Raw genomic sequence first — 20160 nt, forward strand, 5'->3', positions numbered from 1 at the left:
CTATGGTATGTTGCCTCCCTGCTGCTAGGGTAAAGGACATCATGGAGAGGGTGTACATATGACACCCTTATTCAAGAGGGGGTGTAAGGACATTCTTAGTAACTTTTTAAATTTGCTTGTGGAATGTGAGTACACAACTGAATGGCTTGCTGGGTCATTTCAGGATGTAGTTAAGAGTCAACCATATATATTCCAGACTGAGTAAGGACAGCAGATTTCCTTCCCTAAAGGACATTAATGAACCAGGTGGGTTTTTATAACAATCCTGTAGTTTCATAATCACTGTTACTGAGACTAGGTTTTTATTCCTAATTAATTGAATTTAAATTCCACTAGCTGCCACAGTGGGGTTTGAACTCCTGTCTCTCAAGCATTAGTTCAGGTATCTAGATTACTAGGCCAGTAACATTACCAATGCACCAATGTTCCCCATGGCTCAGTTAGTTTGGGTAAGGTTTTAGAAACAATTATCAGAGGGAAAAAATCAATAGGCATTTGGAGAGGTTTGAGTTAATTAAGGAGAGCCAGCACAGATTTTTTTCTTAATTCTTTCGTGGGATGTGGGCGTCGCTGGCTAGGCCAGCATTTATTGCCCATCCCTAATTGCCCTTGAGAAGGTGGTGGTGAGCTGCCTTCTTGAACCGCTGCAGTCCATGTGGGGTAGGTACACCCACAGTGCTGTTATGAAGGGAGTTCCAGGATTTTGACCCAGTGACAGTGAAGGAACGGTGATATAGTTCCAAGTCAGGATGGTGTGTGACTTGGAGGGGAACCTGCAGATGGAGGTATTCCCATGCATCATATGCCTTGGAGGTGAGTTACTTGCCACAGGATTCCTAGCCTCTGACCTGCTCTTGTACCCGTGGTATTTATATGGCTACTCCAGTTCAGTTTCTGGTCAATGGTAACCCCCAGGATGTTGATAGTGGGGGATTCAGCGATTGTAATGCCTTGAATGTCAAAGGGAAATGGTTAGATTCTCTCTTGCTGGAGATGGTCATTGTCTGGCACTTGTGTGGCATGAATATTATTTGCCACTTATCAGCCCAGGCCTGGATATTGTCCCGGTCTTGCTGCATTTCTATACGGACTGCTTCAGTAACTGAGGAGTTGTGAATGGTGCTGAACATTGTGCAATTATCAGCCAACATCCCCACTTCTGACCTTATGATTGAAGGAAGGTCACGGATGAAGCAGCTGAAGATGGTTGGGCCTAGGACACTACGCTGAGGAACTCCTGCAGTGATGTCCTGGAGTTCAGATAATTGACCTGCAACACCCACAACCATCTTCCTTTGCACTATGTACGATTCCAACCAGTGGAGAGTTTTCCCCCGATTTTCCTTGACTCCAGTTTTGCTAGGGCTCCTTGATGCCATACTCGGACAAATGCTGCCTTGATGTCAAGGGCAGTCACTCTCACCTCACCTCTGGAGTTCAGCTTTTGTCCATGTTTGAACCAAGGCTGTAATGAGGTCAAGAGCTCAGTGGGCCTGGTGGAACCCAAACTGAGCATCATAGAGTAGGTTACTGCTAAGCAAGTGCCATGTGATAGCACTGTCGTGACACCGTCTATCACTTTACTGATGATTGAGAGTATACTGATTGGCGGTAATTGGCCGGGTTGGATTAGTTCTGCTTTTTGAGTACAGGACATACCTGGGCAATTTTTCACGTTGCCGGGTAGATGCCAGTGTTGTAGCTGTACTGGAACAGCTTGGCTAGGGGCGTGGCAAGTTCTGGAGCACAGGTCTTCAGTACTATTGCTGGAATATTGTCAGGGCCCATTGCCTTTGCAGTATCCAGTGCCTTCAGCCGTTTCTTGATATCACACGGAGTGAATCGAATTGGTTGAAATCTGGCATCTGTGATGCTGATTTCAGGAGGAGGCCGAGATGGATCATCGACTCAGCACTTCTGGCTGAAGATTGTTGCAAATGCTTCAGCCTTATCATTAAGATTTGTAAAAGACAGATTGTGCTTGACTAATCAACTTGAATTTTTTGATGAAGTAACAAAGAATGCAATGGATGATGTCTATATGGATTTTAAGAAAGCCTTTGACAATGAGGGATCTGGATAGAGTGGCTAGGGAGAAACTGTTCCCACTCGTAAAAAGATCGAGAACGGCAAAAGAAGCAAAAGCGATCACGCAGCGAGTGGTTAGGATCTGGAATACACGGCTGGAGAGTATGTTGGAGGCAGGTTCAATCAAGGCTTTCAAAAGGTAATTAGACAGTTATCTGAAAAGGATGAATGTACAGGGTTATGGGGAGAAGGTGGGGGAGTGGCATTAGGTGAATTGCTCATTCAGAGAGCCAGTGCAGACATGATGGGCCGAATGGCCTCCTTCTGCACTGTAACAATTCTGTGAAGTAACATTTAAATGGCTGGTTTATAAAGTTGAGGCTCAAGCAATAGAAAGGTCAGTGTCAACGTGGATAAAAAATTGGCTTAAGGACAGAAAACAGTGAGTGGTGGTAAATAAAAACAAAAGTAAAATACTGTGGATGCTGGAAATCTGAAACAAAGACAGAAAGTGCTGGGAATACTCAGCAGGTCTGGCAGCATCTGTGGGCAGAGAAACAAGGTTAACGTTTCAGGTCGATGACCTTCCATCAGGTGGTAAACTATTATTTTTCAGATTGGAGGATGGTCGAAGGCGCTGTTCCCCAGGGTTCAGTGCTAGGACCACTGTTATTTCTGACATATGCAAATGATTTGGATATTGGAATACAAAGTAAAATGAGTATCGTGTTCAGTTCTGGTCACCTCACTTTAGGAAGGATGTGAGGGTCCTTGAGGCAACGCAGAGGAGATTTACCAGAATGGTTCCAGAATGAGGGATTTTCGTTACAACGTTAGATTGGAGAAGCTGGGGTTGTTCGCCTTGGAGCAAAGGAGATTGAGGGGAGATTTGATAGGGGTGTCAAAGATTATGACAGGCTTAGATAAGGTAGACAAAGAAAAGATGTTCCCATTAGCTGATGGTACAAGAACTAAGGGGAGGGGTTTAAAGTTTTGGGCAAGAGATGCAAGGGGGCATGTGAGGAAGAATTTTTTTACGTGAGTGGTAATGACCTGGAACTCGCTGTCTACGAGGGTGGTGGAAGTGGAGACGATGAATGATTTCAAAAGGAAATTGGATGGACACTTGAGGGAATAAACTTGTAGGGTTATGGGGATAGAGCAGGGGAATCTTTGGATTATTGGATTGTCCTACAGAGAGCTGACATGGACTTAATGGGCTTCCTTTTGTGCAGTAATGACTCGACTCTATGGGATATTAAAAGACACAAAAGATGTTTTTCCTCTGGATGTGATAAGGCTGCATTTCCTCGAGAAGGTTGAGATGAGTATATGCCTTGAATGGCTGCAGTCCTCGTGAGGCTGGTGTTCGTTGCCACAAAGAAGTTAGGTAAGAAATTCCTGCGAGAATGAAGTTGCAGCAGGTTGTGTCCAGTCAGGCTATACTTCACATATGTTATTTTGTGAATTTATTGTTTCTTTTAAAACCTATTGAAACCTTAAAGCCCTATTTTGGGCATTAAAAATTTCTGTGACTGAGACAAATATGACAACAAAGTTTTTTTTTCAAAGTGCATTAAAAAAGCTGGAAATGCAGTAAACAGTGAGGAGGATAGTAGCACAATTCAGGAGGATATAGACAGACTGGTGAAACGGGCAGCCACATGGCGAATGAAACTGAATGCAGAAAAGTGTGAAGTGATGCATTCAGCAAAAGAAATGAGGAGAGGCAATATAAATTAAATGGTAGAATTTTAAAAGGGGTACAGGAACAGAGAGAGCTGGGGGTTCACATACACAAATCTGACAGTGCCAGGACAAGTTAATAAGTGTGAGAAAAGCTTACGGGATCCTTGGCTTTATGAATAGAGGCATAGAGTACAAACGCAAGAAAGCTGTGATAAACCGTTGCAAATCACTGATGAGGCTTCAGCTAGAGTATTGTGTCCTATTGTAGGCACCACAATTGAAGGAGGATGTCATAGCTCTGGAGAGAATGCAGAAGAGATTTAGCAAAACGGTAGCAAAGATGAGGAATGTCAGTTATGTGGAGAGAGTAGTGAAGCTGTGATTGCTCTCCTCAGAGCAGAGAAGGTTAACAGGAGATTTGATAGAGATGTTCAAAATTAGGAGAGGTTTTGATAGATAGGGAGATATTGGGCTGAATTTTGTTCTGACAACGCGGGTCCCGGCAACGGACCGGAAGGTGGGAGGAGACCACACCTCAGCCCTCCATCAGACCCACATTGCAAATCCACGGTGGGCAGGCAATTAACTGCCCGCCGTCAGGGATGCTGTCCCTTTAAGGGACGAGCTCCTGTCTCCAAGAGCTGCCGGCCAATCGGAAGGCGGGCAGCTCTGGAGGAGCAGCAGCACCACCGGGAGGTAGTCAGAGACCCTGGGAAAGGTGAGTGTGGACGGGGTTGCCAATGCCTTTTAGGCAGGACCTGATGACGGGATGGTGGGCAGGGAGCAGGGGTTTGCTGAGGGTTGGGAATGTCTTCCTTGGACGTGGGGAGGGGCAGGGGGGCGGGGGGAGGCTGCAATCATCACCAGGAGGCCCTCAAGGGGCCCTGGATTGCTCCCAAAGGAGGGATCCCCCCAATCCACGAGGTGGCCACCAGGCTTCACCTGGGGGGTCTCCATGCAGCTACGGGCCCCCTCGGCCTTCTATTGAACTGAAGTGGAGGCCGGCAAGAGGCCTTAAGTGGTCATTAATTGGCCACTTAAGGGCCTCAATTGGTCTGGGGTGGGAAGGCCGTCCTCGGTCTTCCCCGCTCCAGTTTAAATTGGAAGGTGTTGGAAAGGTGACGGGCAATCCACCCTCCTGTTTTCTGACACAATTTTATGCCCCACCCCACCCGGCCTCCATTCCCACCACAAGGGGCCTCCATAAAATCAGTCCATTGTTTCCACTGGCATGAGAGTCGGTAGCCAGAAAGCACAGAGTTCATAGAATTGGCAAAAAAATCCAGCAGGGAAATGAGAATTTTTTTTTTATGTAGCAAGTTTTCATGATCTGGAATGCACTGCCTGAAAAAGTGGTGGAAGCAGATTCAATAGTGATTTCCAAAAGTGAACTAGGTAAATAGTTGAAAAGGAGAGATCTGCAGGCAATTGAACCAGCCTGGGGGAGGAAAAGACTGCATTTTCTGGCTATCCTGGGGACTACAAGCAAATCGAGGACATTTAAAGCACCTTGCAAAGAGACTGTAAGAGAGACGGGGGATGAATTACACAGACTGCATTCTCCTAGCAATTGGAGCAATAGCTAACGCTTCCATCAAAATTGTGTTTGGTTATATTTTTTCCTTGTGATCTAATGACCCTCAATAGTTTCTGAATTAGGTCTCAATTTGACAAAGCAGTTGTTGCAGTGAAGCTTTACCTTGTTGTCTTGAAGATACCATCACTCCTACTACTCCCACCCAATGGGGTCTCAACTTGAGCTTCATATTGAATTTAACTGAATTTTAACACAATGTTGTTGTTGAACATACAAATTAGGAGCAGAAGTAGGCCATTTGGCCCCTCTAGCCTGCTCCGCCATTCTATAAAATCATGGTTGATCTGTTTGTGTTTCGAATTCCACACTCACGTCCACCCCTGATACCCCTTGATTCCCTCGCCTAACAAGAATCTATCTACCTCCACATTAAAAATATTCAATGACCCTGCCTTCACCACCTCTGAGGCAGAGAGTTCCAACGTCTCACAACCTTCTGAGAGAAAAAATGTCTCCTCATGTCTGTCCTAAAAAGGCGCTCCTGATTTTAAAACAGTGCCCCCTAGTTCTGGACTCACCCACAAGAGGAAACATCCTTTCCACATCCACCTTGTCAAGACTGTTCAGGATCTTATAAACTTCAATCAAGTCTCCCCTCACTCTTCTAAACTCCAGTGAAAACAAGCCCAGTCTGTTCAACTTTTCCTCATAAGACAACATGCTCATTCCAGGTATCAATCTAGTAAACCTCCTCTGAACCACCTCCAACGCATTTACATCCTTCCTTAAATAAGGAGACCAAAACTGCACACAGTATTCAAGATGTGTTCTCACCAGTGCCCTGTATAACTGAAGCATGACATCCTTACTTTTATTTTCAATTCCTCTCGTAGTAAAGGATAGCATTCCATTAGCCTTCTTTATTACTTGCTGTACCTGTATACTACCTTTCTGTGACTCCTGCACTAAAACACCTAGATCCCTCTGCACCTCAGAATTTGCAGTCATTCTCCATTTAAGTAATACTCTGCTTTTTCATTCTTCCTGCCAAAGTGAACAATTTCACATTTTCCCACATTATACTCCATCTGCCAGATTTTTGTCCACTCACTCAACCTTATCTATATCAGTCTGCAAGCTCCTTATGTCCTCTTCACAACATACTTTCCTACCTATCTCATCTGCAAATTTAGCTACCATGCCATCACTCCTCTCACCTAAGTCATTGATATAAATTGTAAAAAGTTGAGGCCCCAGCACAGACCCCTGTGGGACTCCACTCGTCACATCCTGCCAGACAGAATAGGACCCATTTATGCATACTCCGTTTTTTGCAAGCCAGCCAATCTTCTATCCATGAACTTTATTCCACTCCACTCTTTCCTTTCATTCTCCTATTTATTAAACCCACGATTCCACTTTCCTGTGTATCTGAAATCCTAATTCTCTCTTTACTCAACTCGTTTTAAAACTTTAACTATTTAGTGTAGTTGTCCTCTCTTTATTCTTTCTTCCAAAATGTACAATCTCATATTTTTATGCATTAAATTATTCTGACACCTATTTGCTGAAATCAGTAACCGACCTATGACCTTCTGTCGGAACCTACAATCCTCTGCACAATTAACCACTTTTGCAAATTTTTGTGTATTCTGTCAATGTTGAAATTGTGCCCCCGTACCCAAGTCCAGATCATTTATTTATGTTCAGCAATGGTCCCAACACTGAGCCCTGAAGTACACCACAGTTTAGAGCCCGCAGTCCAAAAAACATCCATTAACAACTATCCTCTTTAACCAATTCTATTTAATACTGTTAGCCTTAATTTTATTGAATTGCTCCTTTACAGCACCTTATCAAATGCTTTTGAAGATCCACACACACAACATCCTCTGCATTTCCTTTATCAATGCCCAATTATGATCCAGAAGTCACAATCTCTTGGATTTCTACCCTTACCAATCCTAATTTACCAATGCTTGCTACATCTATAGTTTGCTCCAAGTCATTCCAGAAAATAGAAATCTTGATACCCCTCGCCTCAGTTCATTTTCAGTCTCCAACATGGGTTACTAGATTTATGTGCAAGGATATTAACAAGTAAATCGCACACATAGCAGCACAATTCTTTACACTAGCTGTATGAAAGTGCCAGGCCTTTTGAAGATACTCTCTGTTCCATGAGCTGTGAATGTAGAAAATCTCTTTGCACCACAATCTACTTCTCATACCAGCATGAGCAACACCCCAATTTCTGGGAGAATGCAGCCTAGACTCCCTCTCTCTTGCAGTCTCTTTGCAACTTGCTTTAAATGCCATTGATTTGCTTGTAGCCCACAATGAATTCAATGCAGCCAGAAAATGCCGGCTTGTCCCGATCGCTAGCTGGATGGTTTAATTGTCTCTGACAGTCTTCGTTCCAAAGTGAATGATTCACAGAATGAATTGTGGTTTACGCCTCCAAAATGAGGACTTCCTGACTTAATTAACAATTGAGCCAGCTTTATAAACATCTGACAACCAGATGAACCAGGTCCAATCAGCCTTGTTAAGATTAACTCTACCTTAGTCTTGCATACAGAAAACATAATGGGTCATTTCCCAACCTTGCACTCATGGCAGAGAATCTTGACAACTGGGAGCATTCATGCTGCAGAATATTTTCCAACTGTTTAAATTAGTGGCTCAAAATCGCACACACCTTAATTTTCAACAGGTGCTTCCAATGGGTGCGGTTATCCAACAGGAGGGAAGCGGAGAGCAGGTCCCTCAAGGACATCAGGTTAACCGAGAGGAGTGTCATCTCAGTGTTGTAAAGCTCCAGCCAGCCACCTCTCAGCTTTATGACAGTCGGGGAGCACCAAGACGAAGGGTAGGAGCATGAGTAAGCAAGGGTTTTAGGCACAAGAGGTAGAGACATTAACTCGAAGTAGGTAGTTCTGAAATTCTGTTACCAGCAAAATGGAATATTGTCCTTCACAGTTTGTGCCTGTGTTATTATCTGTTGAAGTACATGGATCTCCATTCTTCATAAATTGACTCTTTCAGGGAGAGTTCACCCATCACAGTAAAAAGATTTTGAGCTCAGTATTAATCAATCGAGAGCACTCATCAAGGGGCTGAACGTCTGAGGTGTATACACCATGAATAAAATTTATTGAAAACCAGTTGTTTATTTGTTGGCGTGTCTAAGCAGCTGATAGTATATTCTCTTTAATCACCTCATTTCCTTCATGGCCAACCACTCCACAATTGCGTGACAGAGGATCATCCCAAGCGAGACTTCAAAATTCTGATTATCTGCTCCATAACAATTCGAGATGCTCCAAGGGTCTCATTATATCTGGTCTCCACTGCTGCATCTAGATTCCAGAGAGGTGTCACCAGGCTGGGCTGCAAAAAATTTCCATAGTCTCCATACAGCCTGGGGAAATCCTACTAACCTATAAAAGTTGGCGCAAAAAATCCCTTGGCATTACCCGGACAGCAAATGTTAAAAAGGTTTTATCTTTATCCATATTTCTCTGAATGAAGCCTTGCAGCACCTCCTTTACCTTAAGCACCCGCAATTCTTTAAACCCCCAATACACATGCTTCTCCTCCAATCACAATGCGACAATGTCTTCTGCCTACAGCCACACACTCACCACCTGTTACTGCCCTCAGAAATGGCACCAACTGCACTCTGTTGTGACCTGGTTACAACTGGAATGCATTTCACAGCTCTGCTAACTGCACTCACACTGGAGGTTTTTACTTATACAGGCCCACCTCTTGCTCACCGCTTGTTTTTGTCTCCTTACTTTAGAAAGGATATAATTGCATTGCAAGCAGTTCAGAGAAGGTTCACTTGACTGATTGCTGGGATGAGAGGGTTATGTTACAAGGAAAGGTTGGACAGGTTGGGTCTGTGTTCATTGGAGTTTAGAACTATGAGAGGTGATTTTATTGAAACATAAAAGATCCTGAGGGGACATGACAGGGTGGATGTTTCCCCTTGTGGGAGAGACTAAAACTAGGGGGCACAATTTAAAAATAAAGGATCTCCCATTTAAGACAGAGATGAGGAGAATTTTTTTCTCTGAGGGTGGTGAGTCTGTGGAACTCTCTTCCCCAGAGAGTGGTGGAGGCAGTGTCATTGAATGTTTTTAAGGCAGAGGTAGACAGTTTCTTGACAAACGAGGGAGTCAAAGGGTATCAGGGGTAGGCAGGAAAATGGAGTTGAGTCTACAAACAGATCAGCCGCAATCTTATAGAATGGTGGAGCAGGCTCAAGGGGCCGAATAGCCTACTACTGCTCCTAGTTCATATGTATGCATGTATGTTACCCCTCCCAGTGAGCATAGTATCTCAAGCCGCCTCATACATCTGCACAACCCCTTCAAGGGCTTAACCCTAACTCACTCCCACTCTTCCCATTGTTGCTTTCAGCTTGTCCTGCAGTAGAGGACAAGAGCCAGTAGGAGTTCCAGATAGCATCCAAACCCTCACTCCACTAGGAAAAGCTGCCATGGACATAACATGCAGAGGGAAGATGCGCAGAGGTGGAGGTGATGAGGCTGGGGCTACATGTAGAAAGGTGTTAGGCTATTCTCCTTATCCTTTCTCTCTCCTGAAACAATCACACACAGACTGCATGGCAAACTGCTGCTGCATTGTACTGTCACTCATCTGCTCCTGCTTACCCTTACCGTTACCTGCTCACAACTGTCCATCTGCCCTATTTCAAAGTCCATTAGATAACTCAGGCCCAGAAAGTGCACAGGCTAAGGCGAGATAAACCTCCCAAAAGTGTACCATCATCCACTCTCGCGCTTCTAAGTACCAGGACATAAATCTCACCCGCCGGATGCAGGTGTACAAGTCAGCCCAGGAGGACAAGCATACGTCCTAGCTTTGCTGAAGGGCACACAGGTGCAGACTTTAGATGTCCAGCCTTGAACAGGAAAATGGCTTCTGTGTGCCAGCAACTGCTCAACACACGGGACTGCCTGCCAGGGAGTTTCTGCAACTTGTTGGAGAATATAGAGGCGTCCACTACCATGATATCAACACCCTGAAGTCAACCATTGAGTGTGGTTCCCTCAAGGGAAAGCTGCATTTGGGCCCTGCATGTAGTAGTCTCTGGCAGCAATGGTGGTATCACTAATGGACACTCAAATTAGCACCATGCTCCATCATCTCCTTCACCTTGGACAGGCTAGGGGAACCATATGGATAGGGGCTTCAGTGCATCTCAGATCTCCTGGAGTCTGCTCTCTCGTAGATCAGTGGAAGCACCGAGCTGCAGCCCTAAGGCAAAGGCAATAGTGGAATGGGGGTGGCACTCGCTCAGGATAACAGCACATCTGCCCCCTCAACCAACACCTGACATGCTGCCAGAAAGCCAACTGGAGCAGACTGCCCTGGCAGCAGCCTTAGTGGAATCACTGGGTGTAAACGAACAGAAATCCTCCAACATGTCTGCCTTATTGGCCTAATTCTAAAAATGTACAGTGAAAATGAGGTTTAGTTAAATCATTATTGGCCAGTGAAAGTATGCTGCTTATAAATGTGTTTATTCTTGCTTGGTCAAGCCTGCAGCGTCTTTCTAAGCATCCAATTGGAGTGTGGGAAGAAAATTACACACTACTTTACAAAAATCATATTACATTACATGTGCATGGCATCAGAATGGTATAATTTTCTCGGCATCGTAATTGCTTTGACACATTTCTGTACTGTTTACTAACTACTGGAGATCATCGTGTCAACTCCTGGGGATAATAGAAGGCAGGTTTATACCAGACTTCCAGCAGATCTCATTACCTTGACCATCACAGTGTAATTAACTTGAGTTTCCTTTCACAATGAAGTGCAATACGATCAAGTGAAAACCAGTTATTATCATACCATTTTATTTCATAATCCGCTCATTAACAACTTCAAAACATGAAACCATTTAATATTCATCGTATCTTTAGAATGCACATTGATTTATATCACAAAAGTTCCTCTTTAATGTGACGACTTCTCCAAGTGACAACAAGTTAGCCATGCAACAAACCTGATTATGCCAACACAGCTAAATCCTTTCCCATGTAATGATGTGAATGTCCTGTCATTAACTTCATTCATTGCCATGGGAATATCTCAAACTATTGCTTTAATCCCTTAATTTCATCACACCTATCCATATTACGCAAACGTTCTATAAGCCTCTCACAATTCCCTATGTTATCTCTGCAGTAAATCTCTCTAGTTCAAATTCTGTTTCAACTCTTTTCCCAATGTCTTTACAAAGCTAGTTAAGATAATGTGGCTGGCAAATTCAACAGGATAAAACTTTATGGAATTTGTTTTACTTTCATTCCAGTCCATGACAGATTTAAAAAAATTTAATGGGGTAGATCTTGACTGGTGCGATTGTTTAAAGCGGGTGATAGCACATTGGGCACCCGTTTTAGATCATTCTCCATTTTTATTTCCATTGAGTGTGAAACTGCACACACGAAATGGGAAGGTAGATAGATTGTCTCATTTACCTGAAAATGTTCACTTCCAGCTGAACACAAGCTCCAAAACAGAATCAGAACCTAATCTGGCCCAAACAGTCAAAATTCAGTTGCTCAGCAAAGTTCAATTCATCAAGATAACATTGGTGATCATGCCTGTTTTGTTTACAGGCAAGATTTCTGTTTGTCCCAATTTAAATTCTCTTAACTATTCATATATATCTTAATAGTTTCTTAGTCCATCGGATTTTATTTGCACTTTCTTGCTACTTAGCCCTTCGATTCCATGCGTGTGATACCTAAATAAAGGGCTTTAGACTTTCTTACCGTCTGGAAGTTCTGAAGCTCTAAGAGAGTCCTTTTGTCCACAATAACCATGCCCTTCAGTTTGCAGTGAAAAGCTTCCTCTACTCTTTTGTATGGATGGACATCATCAAATGAGAGAGAAGGTGGTGGACTCAAACTTGCATGGACCTCTGTCAGCGCAACTCCCCGCCTCTCTGCTGCTTCTGAGGAAGGCAAGCAAAAATACTGAGCAATGTAAACCCCAAAATCACCTCCAAAGAACAGGGTTGAATTGAGGTCAAAACATTGAGTGATCTTATTGCATCTGAAAAGATTTAGGATCCATCATGACGATGCTTGTGTTAGAAAGTGGCTTCTTAAGTTATCATATATATCGCGGTCACAAAGAACAGTGAGGGAAAATTAGTAATGCAACGAGCTAATTGTAAAAGAACATGACTGGCATGGATAGGTCATAAAATGTCAGGATTAGATCTTGTACCTACTCATCCCAGGGGCTGCGCAGGCTGGCTTTTTGTGATTGGGTTACATCGGCACTACTAGAGGCCTCCAATCACAGCACAAACTCATTAGACGCTCCAGAATTCTGGTAAGGGTGAGAGTTCCCCACCCTTCATTTCATATAGCCCAGAGAAGTAACATCATTGCTGTATCCAAGTAAAAACTTACATCCTGTCCTGTGAAAGTGAGTTGTCTGAAAGATGTGTTAACTTGTTTTGGGAGTGACTGACTGATTTTCTTTTGGAGGATTTGTGGGTTGTTTTTGTTGCATTTTGTTCATTGAATTGTTTTGTTTTTCAATTTTCCCCTATTCCTTTTAATTGGGTGGAAAACAGCTGAAAATCGAGAGGCCTAGGCACTCGGGTAATTGTGGGGACCAGGTTCCAGGGCTAGTTGGTGGTGGGGGGGGGGGGGAGGGGGGGAGTTCCCATGGGAGGCAAGGGGAAGGCATATCTGGTACCTAAGCTTTCCTTGTGAGGCCCAGAGGAGCACATAAAAACATAAGAAATAGGAGCAGGAGTAGACCATACAGCCCCTCAAGCCTGCTCACTAATCCTCAGCCTCAACTCCACTTTCCCGCCTGCTCTCCATAGCCTTTGATTCCCTGTGAGAGCAAAAATTTGTCTACCTCAGCCTGAAATGTATTCAATGATGGAGCATCACAACTCTCTGGGGAAGAGAATTCCACACATTCACAACCGTCTGAATAGAGAAATTTCTCCTCATCTCAGTCCTACATGATCGACACCATATTCTGAGACTGTGTCCCCATGTTCTAGATTCCCCAACCAGAGAAAACAACCTCTCAATGTCAAGCCCCTTCAGAATCTTGTATGTTTCAATGAGGTCACCTCTCATCCTTCTAAACTTCAGGAAAGTATAGGCCCAATTTACTAAGGCTTTCATCATAGGACAACCCACTCATCCGAGGAACCAATCTAGTGAACCTTCACTGTGCCGCCTCCAATGCAAGTATATCTGTCCTTAAATATGGAGACCTAAACTGTGCACTGTACTCCAGGTGTGGTCTCACCAAAGCTTTATGCAATTGTAACAAGATTTCCTTATTCTTGTACTCCAATCCCCTTGCAATAAAAGCCTACGTGCCACTTGTCTTCCTAATTGCTTGCTGTAGCTGCATGCTAACTTTCTGAGTTCCTTGTACAAATATACCCAAGTCTCTCTGGACGTAAACATTTAGAAGTTCCATTACTTTTTCAAAAATACAAAAAGCACAACCCAGGCATTTCCATAACTAGAGAAAAGATAAAATATCAGTTGTGTGTAGTAAAGTATAAAATATGGCTCAAAATGGAATTTGTGAAACATTTTTTTATTATACATACATGTCTGCCTATGGATCCCCATCAGAAAATGACTGGACCATAAATGCAGGGTTGAAATGAGTTACAATCTGGTTGCCCTCCATTTTCTAATCTCCCACTGGGATTTTTCCACCCCAGATACCCCCAGGCCCCAATCAAAATTTCGGGCTCAAGGATTCTCTTATGTATTGTCACGGAACTGTATTTATTTTTCTCCCCTGTTTAAAACAGTGTACCTTTAAGACAGAGAGAAAAGTTTTAGATTTCTGAGGCACAGTGTACCAGCTGCACTTGTTACCTAGGCAACAGTAGGAAAGTGAAGAGGTCACATGGTGTAATGTTTCAATTTAACTGTGTGTAAAAACCAGCTAAAACCAGGTTTGAGAGACACCAGCGAAGCGTGCTTGCTGGAGGAAGGAACTGCCTATTTTCCTCAGCAGAAATTCTACAATGAGCTACAGGCCATGTTAATTGCCTAAAGAGGAAAAAGAAACCCTCTGAACAGACCATTTGTGTTGTTAGAGGTAGCAAAATTCCTTTTCTTTACTTCCAATCCAAGAAGTCTTTGCTTCAAGATTGACTTTCTCTTGATTGATTGTGTTTTCCAGAATTCACAGTAAAGTTTTGACTGGAAGACTGTTGGTTTTAAAATCCAAGTGGACCCATTGCTATACTCCTTGTTTAAAGAACTGTTTGACGCCTACTGAAGCCAAAGTGCTTTGAATGCCTATCTATTGAAGGACTGTTTCATCAAATCCACTTGGAGATTTCGAGTGGCATTTGATTATTTTTACACTAGGATATCTCACCCATCAGGAACGTAACCCATGAAGACTTATAACCCAGTTATTTATTTATTCTTAAGAAACAGCTAATTTTTAAAGCATCATTCTTTTTTTGAAAACCGGTTAACCATTGATTTTTGAGTGTATGTGTGTGAATGAGGGAGTTAGGTTAAAACAAGAAGTTACAAGGTCTTTAGACATAGGTTTATCTTAATAGAGTTTAAGATTTAGTTTTAATAAATAGTTAATTTGTTATTGTCTAAAGATACCTGGTTTGGTCTGTTTTATTCTGGGAATTACTAGGGTGTTTAATTTGGCTGTTTTCCGGTTGGGTGGGAAACTTAAATAATATGCTGTGACCTGTGGAGTAATGGGACTGAATTGACAGTGCATTGCTCCCGCCTTGGTCATAACAATACATAAATCAACTGCCTCCTGAAAATCCATCTACACACACATCCACTACATTCCCTTTACATTCAATTAATTTGTCACACTGTCATGAAAATGTGCTATGCTGAATGACGATTTTTAATTCATCGGTTGGGGACCTAAATTAAACTTTTAAAAAGGAAAGCTGGAATCCTATATTCAACTTTTAAAAAGCTGGCAGCTAAGATGGCCACACAGTTTGCATTGAAATACCTCACATTCCAAGGTATTGAAGTGGAGACACATGTCTGAATAGCTCTCAACAGAACAATGGCTTGAACAGTTGAATGAACTACCTGATATCACTTTCATTTGCAAGAAATTCGAAGCCATCTTGGAAGATTAACCCTAGTGGAGATGAGCCTCCAGGGGGTAAGCATTGAAACAATAAGGCCTGAGAGGGATTGAAATTCTTAGACTTGAATCTCATTAAAGTGCAACAGAGAATACAATCATGTGACACTCTGTCCCTCTCTCTGAAAATTTGGAGTTTCTTTTGGACACATCAGACAAGCTTTGAGAGCTAATCAGTACAGGACATCAGTGGGGCTGTGTCTGTCTGTCTGTCTCTCTTTCCAGGTAATACTGCAAGTTTCGAACCTTGACTGTGGACTGCAGAACATCCAAGTCTATCATTGCTAGAGATAGAGACTCCGGGGAGAAAACCATCTACATCACTGTCTCCAAGAGAGCCCTGAACCAAGGGGAGGGGGGGCGAGGCACTTCTACCAGCCAAAAATTTCAGGGCCACGAATTCGGCTGGAAGACAACTGAATGACCAGATTCCACAGACTTTTTGTTCTGGACTCTAATCGAACCAATCTATTCTTCGTCACTCTGTAATTTATTTGTGTGTGTGCATGTGTGGAAGTTGGAGCGTAGTTTATTATTTTTACGGAGATATTTTGATATTAAGTACAATAAACTAAATTCTTTCTTGTTTCAACTCAAGAAAACCTCTCCGATTGGTTCTTTTATGGTCATAGCACATGAAGAGTTAAACACTCACTGAATTGGTAAGCACATTCACTGTTTAAAAGAAATAAACCCAGTTGCGGTCAAACAAGGAGAGGGACAAGAGGAGAGCCTTTTGACCCCTCCTCACCTTATTGTAACAACACACAAACTGCCTTTTACAAATCCATCCATCCAATTAGCCCATGCCTTTAAAGCATTCACTAATTTCATCCCATATTTATGGACCCAAGCTTTCCTCTAATCGAGGCAAGACTAACTCTCTTATAATTGCCTGCCTTATCCCCTTCCCCTTTGTTGAGTGTGGTTTATTATTTACCATCCTCCTGAGCTCCGGCACAATTCCTGCTTCCAAAGTTTTCTGAAAAGTCAGTGCCTTCGGTCTCTCCTCCCAAACCTTGTTCAGAATCCTAGAATTCATACTGTTATGACCTGGTGAGGAAGGGGTCTCAGGCTCCCCACTTGCTCCTTTCCTGGTTGGCCATAACAGTGTTTATCTAAAACACAGTGATTTTAGCTTACCCCCTCAGTGAGCCCTGGGCTCACTGCACTCTAATTGTAATTGCAAATGAACCAGACAGACAGATTTTCTTGGCGTTTAAACAAGATGTAAGTTTATTAGCCTTATCATTCTAACTCAGTTAAAACTACTAAACTACGTGACACAACCACGCTAGCATACATACGAGAGAAACACACACACAAATAGATACAAAGGGGAAGAAAGAATTAGGAGGGGGGTTGAAATAGAGCTGGCAACAAATGGAATACAGTTACTGTCTTTTATCTTTGATGTGAAGTCCTTGGTTGAAGTTTGGTCTTGGCATTCTCGCTGGGGCCCAGTGCATAATTTCAAGCTTGCTTCTCTGGTACCAGAAGGCTGAAGAGGTGCTCTGTCTTGAGGCTTAAGCTGCCACCGTGGGTCCCTGGGACTTTGCTTGAGAGAGAGACAGAGAGAGGGAGACCGCCCTCCTTGGTTCTCAATTTGCAGTCTGATCCCTCTCTGTGTGTCACAATTCACCAAAAGCCCCCAGTCTGGCCAGCAGGTAAGTCATGTGACCCTCTCTGTTTGAAACAGCATCTTCTGGGAGGGTTGTTGGATTTTAAAGTTCTCCAGTCATGCTCGGTGGGCGGGGGGTTTGGAGTTCTGGCTCTTACACAGACAAAGAATGTTGATTATCACCATTCCCCAGACTAATCTTCTTAATTGAATCAGTGAGCACTCCTATTGTCTCTCTATTCAACTGTCTCTCAGAATGCAAATGTGCAACCATGTTTTCAGCTGTTCAGCTCTGTGGCCTTTTTAAACAAGTTATGTGCAATGTCCAGTAAAAAGGTTCAAGTAGTGTCTCATATGACAAAATTAATATGTTTCCATTTGGTAGGTGTGATTTCCGTTACAATACCATTCAGGCCCAGCGGCTTTTCTGCTTTTAGTCCCATTAACCTCTCTACCTGTTCCCTCTCCACCTGTTCTTTTCTGTTCAGGAAAGCAGGATCTTAAGTTCTATACAGCTGTCATTCAGTTCCACTTTGTGACTTGGCTGAATGGCAGTTCAGATTCTCATTTCCTTCCCTTCTCCAACATCAAGAGCTTTGTCTAATGGCTCAACTGAGGATAAGTGTTTGAACATTGGTTGAGACCACGACTTGAATTGAGATGTTAGGCTTGAGTATTAGGCAAACCAGGCCACTTTAAAAGCCTCGCCACATGCTTCAGAGCAGCGAGACGTGGATTCAAACCGATAATTCCTTGTGACCAGGTTTTGTTTTCAGTTGTAGGGGTGCCAAGTATGAAACTTGTGGTTTCCTTTCAGATGGGAAGAGTGAGTCACTCCAGCTGGGAGAACATTGTGCACATTGTAGAAAACAACACAATATGCTGTAACTTGTTATTATTATATATAGATTCCCTTCATAACTTGAATGAAAAACATAATAAAGACTGTTCACCTAATATACTGGTAATGCCACAATTATTAAAAGACACCAGCTTATCCCATGTGGGTTAAGGAAACAGTGTACTTATTAAGACTGAATTTTCCCTGACAGGTTATTGGATCAGTATACTGCTACTGAACAACACAAGACAGAAGGGACCAAAGATTGATCCCTGATCCATGTGGTTAGTTAGGTAGCCGCAGTGATGCCGTAAGGATGGTTGTTACAATTGACTCTGTGTCCCTGGTCTAATGAGGGGGAGAAACAGGGTTTGCACTCTGGATTATTGTCCATTGACTCCTATTGGGAGACGGCAGGGCAGCTTCAAAAGCTTACCATTCATACGAAAGGTTTATCTGAATGGCACATTTTGAATTGTCCCAAAAATTGGTATAATAAATTATGCAGCAGATATTCCACAACTATTCATATACCACACAAACAATGGCAGTCAAAGATAATGCAGTCATGAGAGGTATAGACAGGGTGGATAGCAAGAAGCTTTTTCCCAGAGTGGGGGATTCAATTACTAGGGGTCACGAGTTCAAAGTGAGAGGGGAAAAGTTTAGGGGGGATATGCGTGGAAAGTTCTTTACGCAGAGGGTGGTGGGTGCCTGGAACGCGTTTCCAGCGGAGGTGGTAGACGCGGGCACGATAGCGTCTTTTAAGATGTATCTAGACAGATACATGAATGGGCAGGAAGCAAAGAGATACAGACCCTTAGAAAATAGGCGACATGTTTAGATAGAGGATCTGGATCGGCGCAGGCTTGGAGGGCCGAAGGGCCTGTTCCTGTGCTGTAATTTTCTTTGTTCTTTGTTCTTTATAAGATGCTATTATTGATGCCACTTCAAGAGTATCTGGTTTTCAAATGCAAGAAATCATGGTAACATGGTATTTGGACTGGGGCCTGATCAGGGAAGTTGCCGGGGCTTTCCAGCCAAGTTGAAGCTGATTGGCAGAGAAGGGCAAAAAGACCATCCAGCTAAGACAAAATACTTTCTTTTGTGGGGCCAGGGGGAAAAAAGTCGCGGCCTCCCACCCGGCCCACACTCCGTCACTTCCGTCCTGCAGGACTCTATCAAAACCCCCTCCACACCACTTCCTGGGAAGCTGGCCATGGGCCAGTGCATCATCTGCTGCTGACAGCCACTCTATGCTCTCCACCCACCCAAGGAATGGCCCAGTAGCAGTTAAGTGAGGCCCAGCAGTTAGATTCACAACAACCTCCGGCTGCTGCTGGCAGGCGGGAAGCTAACTTGTCAACACTGTTTCAATATCTGAATCATCAATAATCACAATGAACTACTTTGTACCAAAGAAGTGGCAATTTAAGCCCCATTCTCTGAACCAGGCTCCTAAGGGGGCACAGAAATCATGGAATCACCACGACATTTTCAACAAACAGGGAACTCTTAGCCCTATGTTCCTATACAATTCCATAATTGCAATTGAAGGAGCACAAAATAATGCAGACTCTTAGAACTCCAGCCCATCTTGTAAATTTACATCCTGGATCCTTTATGTGGCTTACCAGGGGTTAGAAACAAGCCATGGGCAGTAACACATAGGCTGCCTGTTATATGTCCAGCCTGATATTCAGTTCCATTGCCTTTACCAGGACTGAATAGGGGCAGGAGGTATAAAAAGGTTTTCCACCTCCACAGTTTTATGAATATTCTTTTGTTGGCAATCCCTCTGATACAAGTTTCCATAATGGACATATTCACAACTTACCTCTTATCATTTGTTTAAATTCACGTAGCAGTATCTCTTGAGTGACCTCAGCTCCGGCAGGCCCAGGTGGGCCTGGTGGGCCTGGAGGTCCTGGAGGACCAGAGAGGCTAGGCTTAAGAAAAACATGTAGAAAATGTCATTGGACAATAATACTGGCTCAGTGCGTGGTCAGCGTTCTTAATCAAGTCACAAAACAAATAAGCGTTAGCAAAAGCAAAGTAACCGGCATATCGGTTAAGGGGTAAGTTTAACCTAACTAGTTGGGTCAGAAAACCCACAGGATCAGGTGGAATGTTGATTTTACAATGCTACCGTCCAACAATTCCAGTGGTGTGTAAAATTGGACAGGGTGTAAAATCCCACCTGTCTCCTTGATGGCAAATTAGGTTAAAATTGTCCCTGGGCCCATT

The 20160-nt window shown here is 43.3% G+C and overlaps 1 protein-coding gene across 5 annotated transcripts in view; it reads right to left on the reverse strand.

Moving 5' to 3' along the window:
* The window catches only part of c1qtnf12 (C1q and TNF related 12), a 62161-nt gene that overhangs the window by 19784 nt on the left and 22217 nt on the right, over positions 1-20160 (reverse strand). For all 5 annotated transcript variants that reach the window (XR_010969647.1, XR_010969646.1, XM_068017310.1 and 2 more), the window contains 2 exons: positions 19751-19862; positions 12076-12257 (listed from right to left, as the gene is read on the reverse strand). Coding sequence is in view for 3 of the 5 variants with exons in the window: in XM_068017310.1 (XP_067873411.1) it covers positions 12076-12257; positions 19751-19862 (294 nt within the window). In the remaining 2 variants the exon portion in view is untranslated. The remainder of the gene's footprint in view (positions 1-12075; positions 12258-19750; positions 19863-20160) is intronic.

This window comes from Heterodontus francisci, chromosome 37, assembly GCF_036365525.1.
Source record: "Heterodontus francisci isolate sHetFra1 chromosome 37, sHetFra1.hap1, whole genome shotgun sequence".
Lineage (NCBI taxonomy): Eukaryota > Metazoa > Chordata > Chondrichthyes > Heterodontiformes > Heterodontidae > Heterodontus > Heterodontus francisci.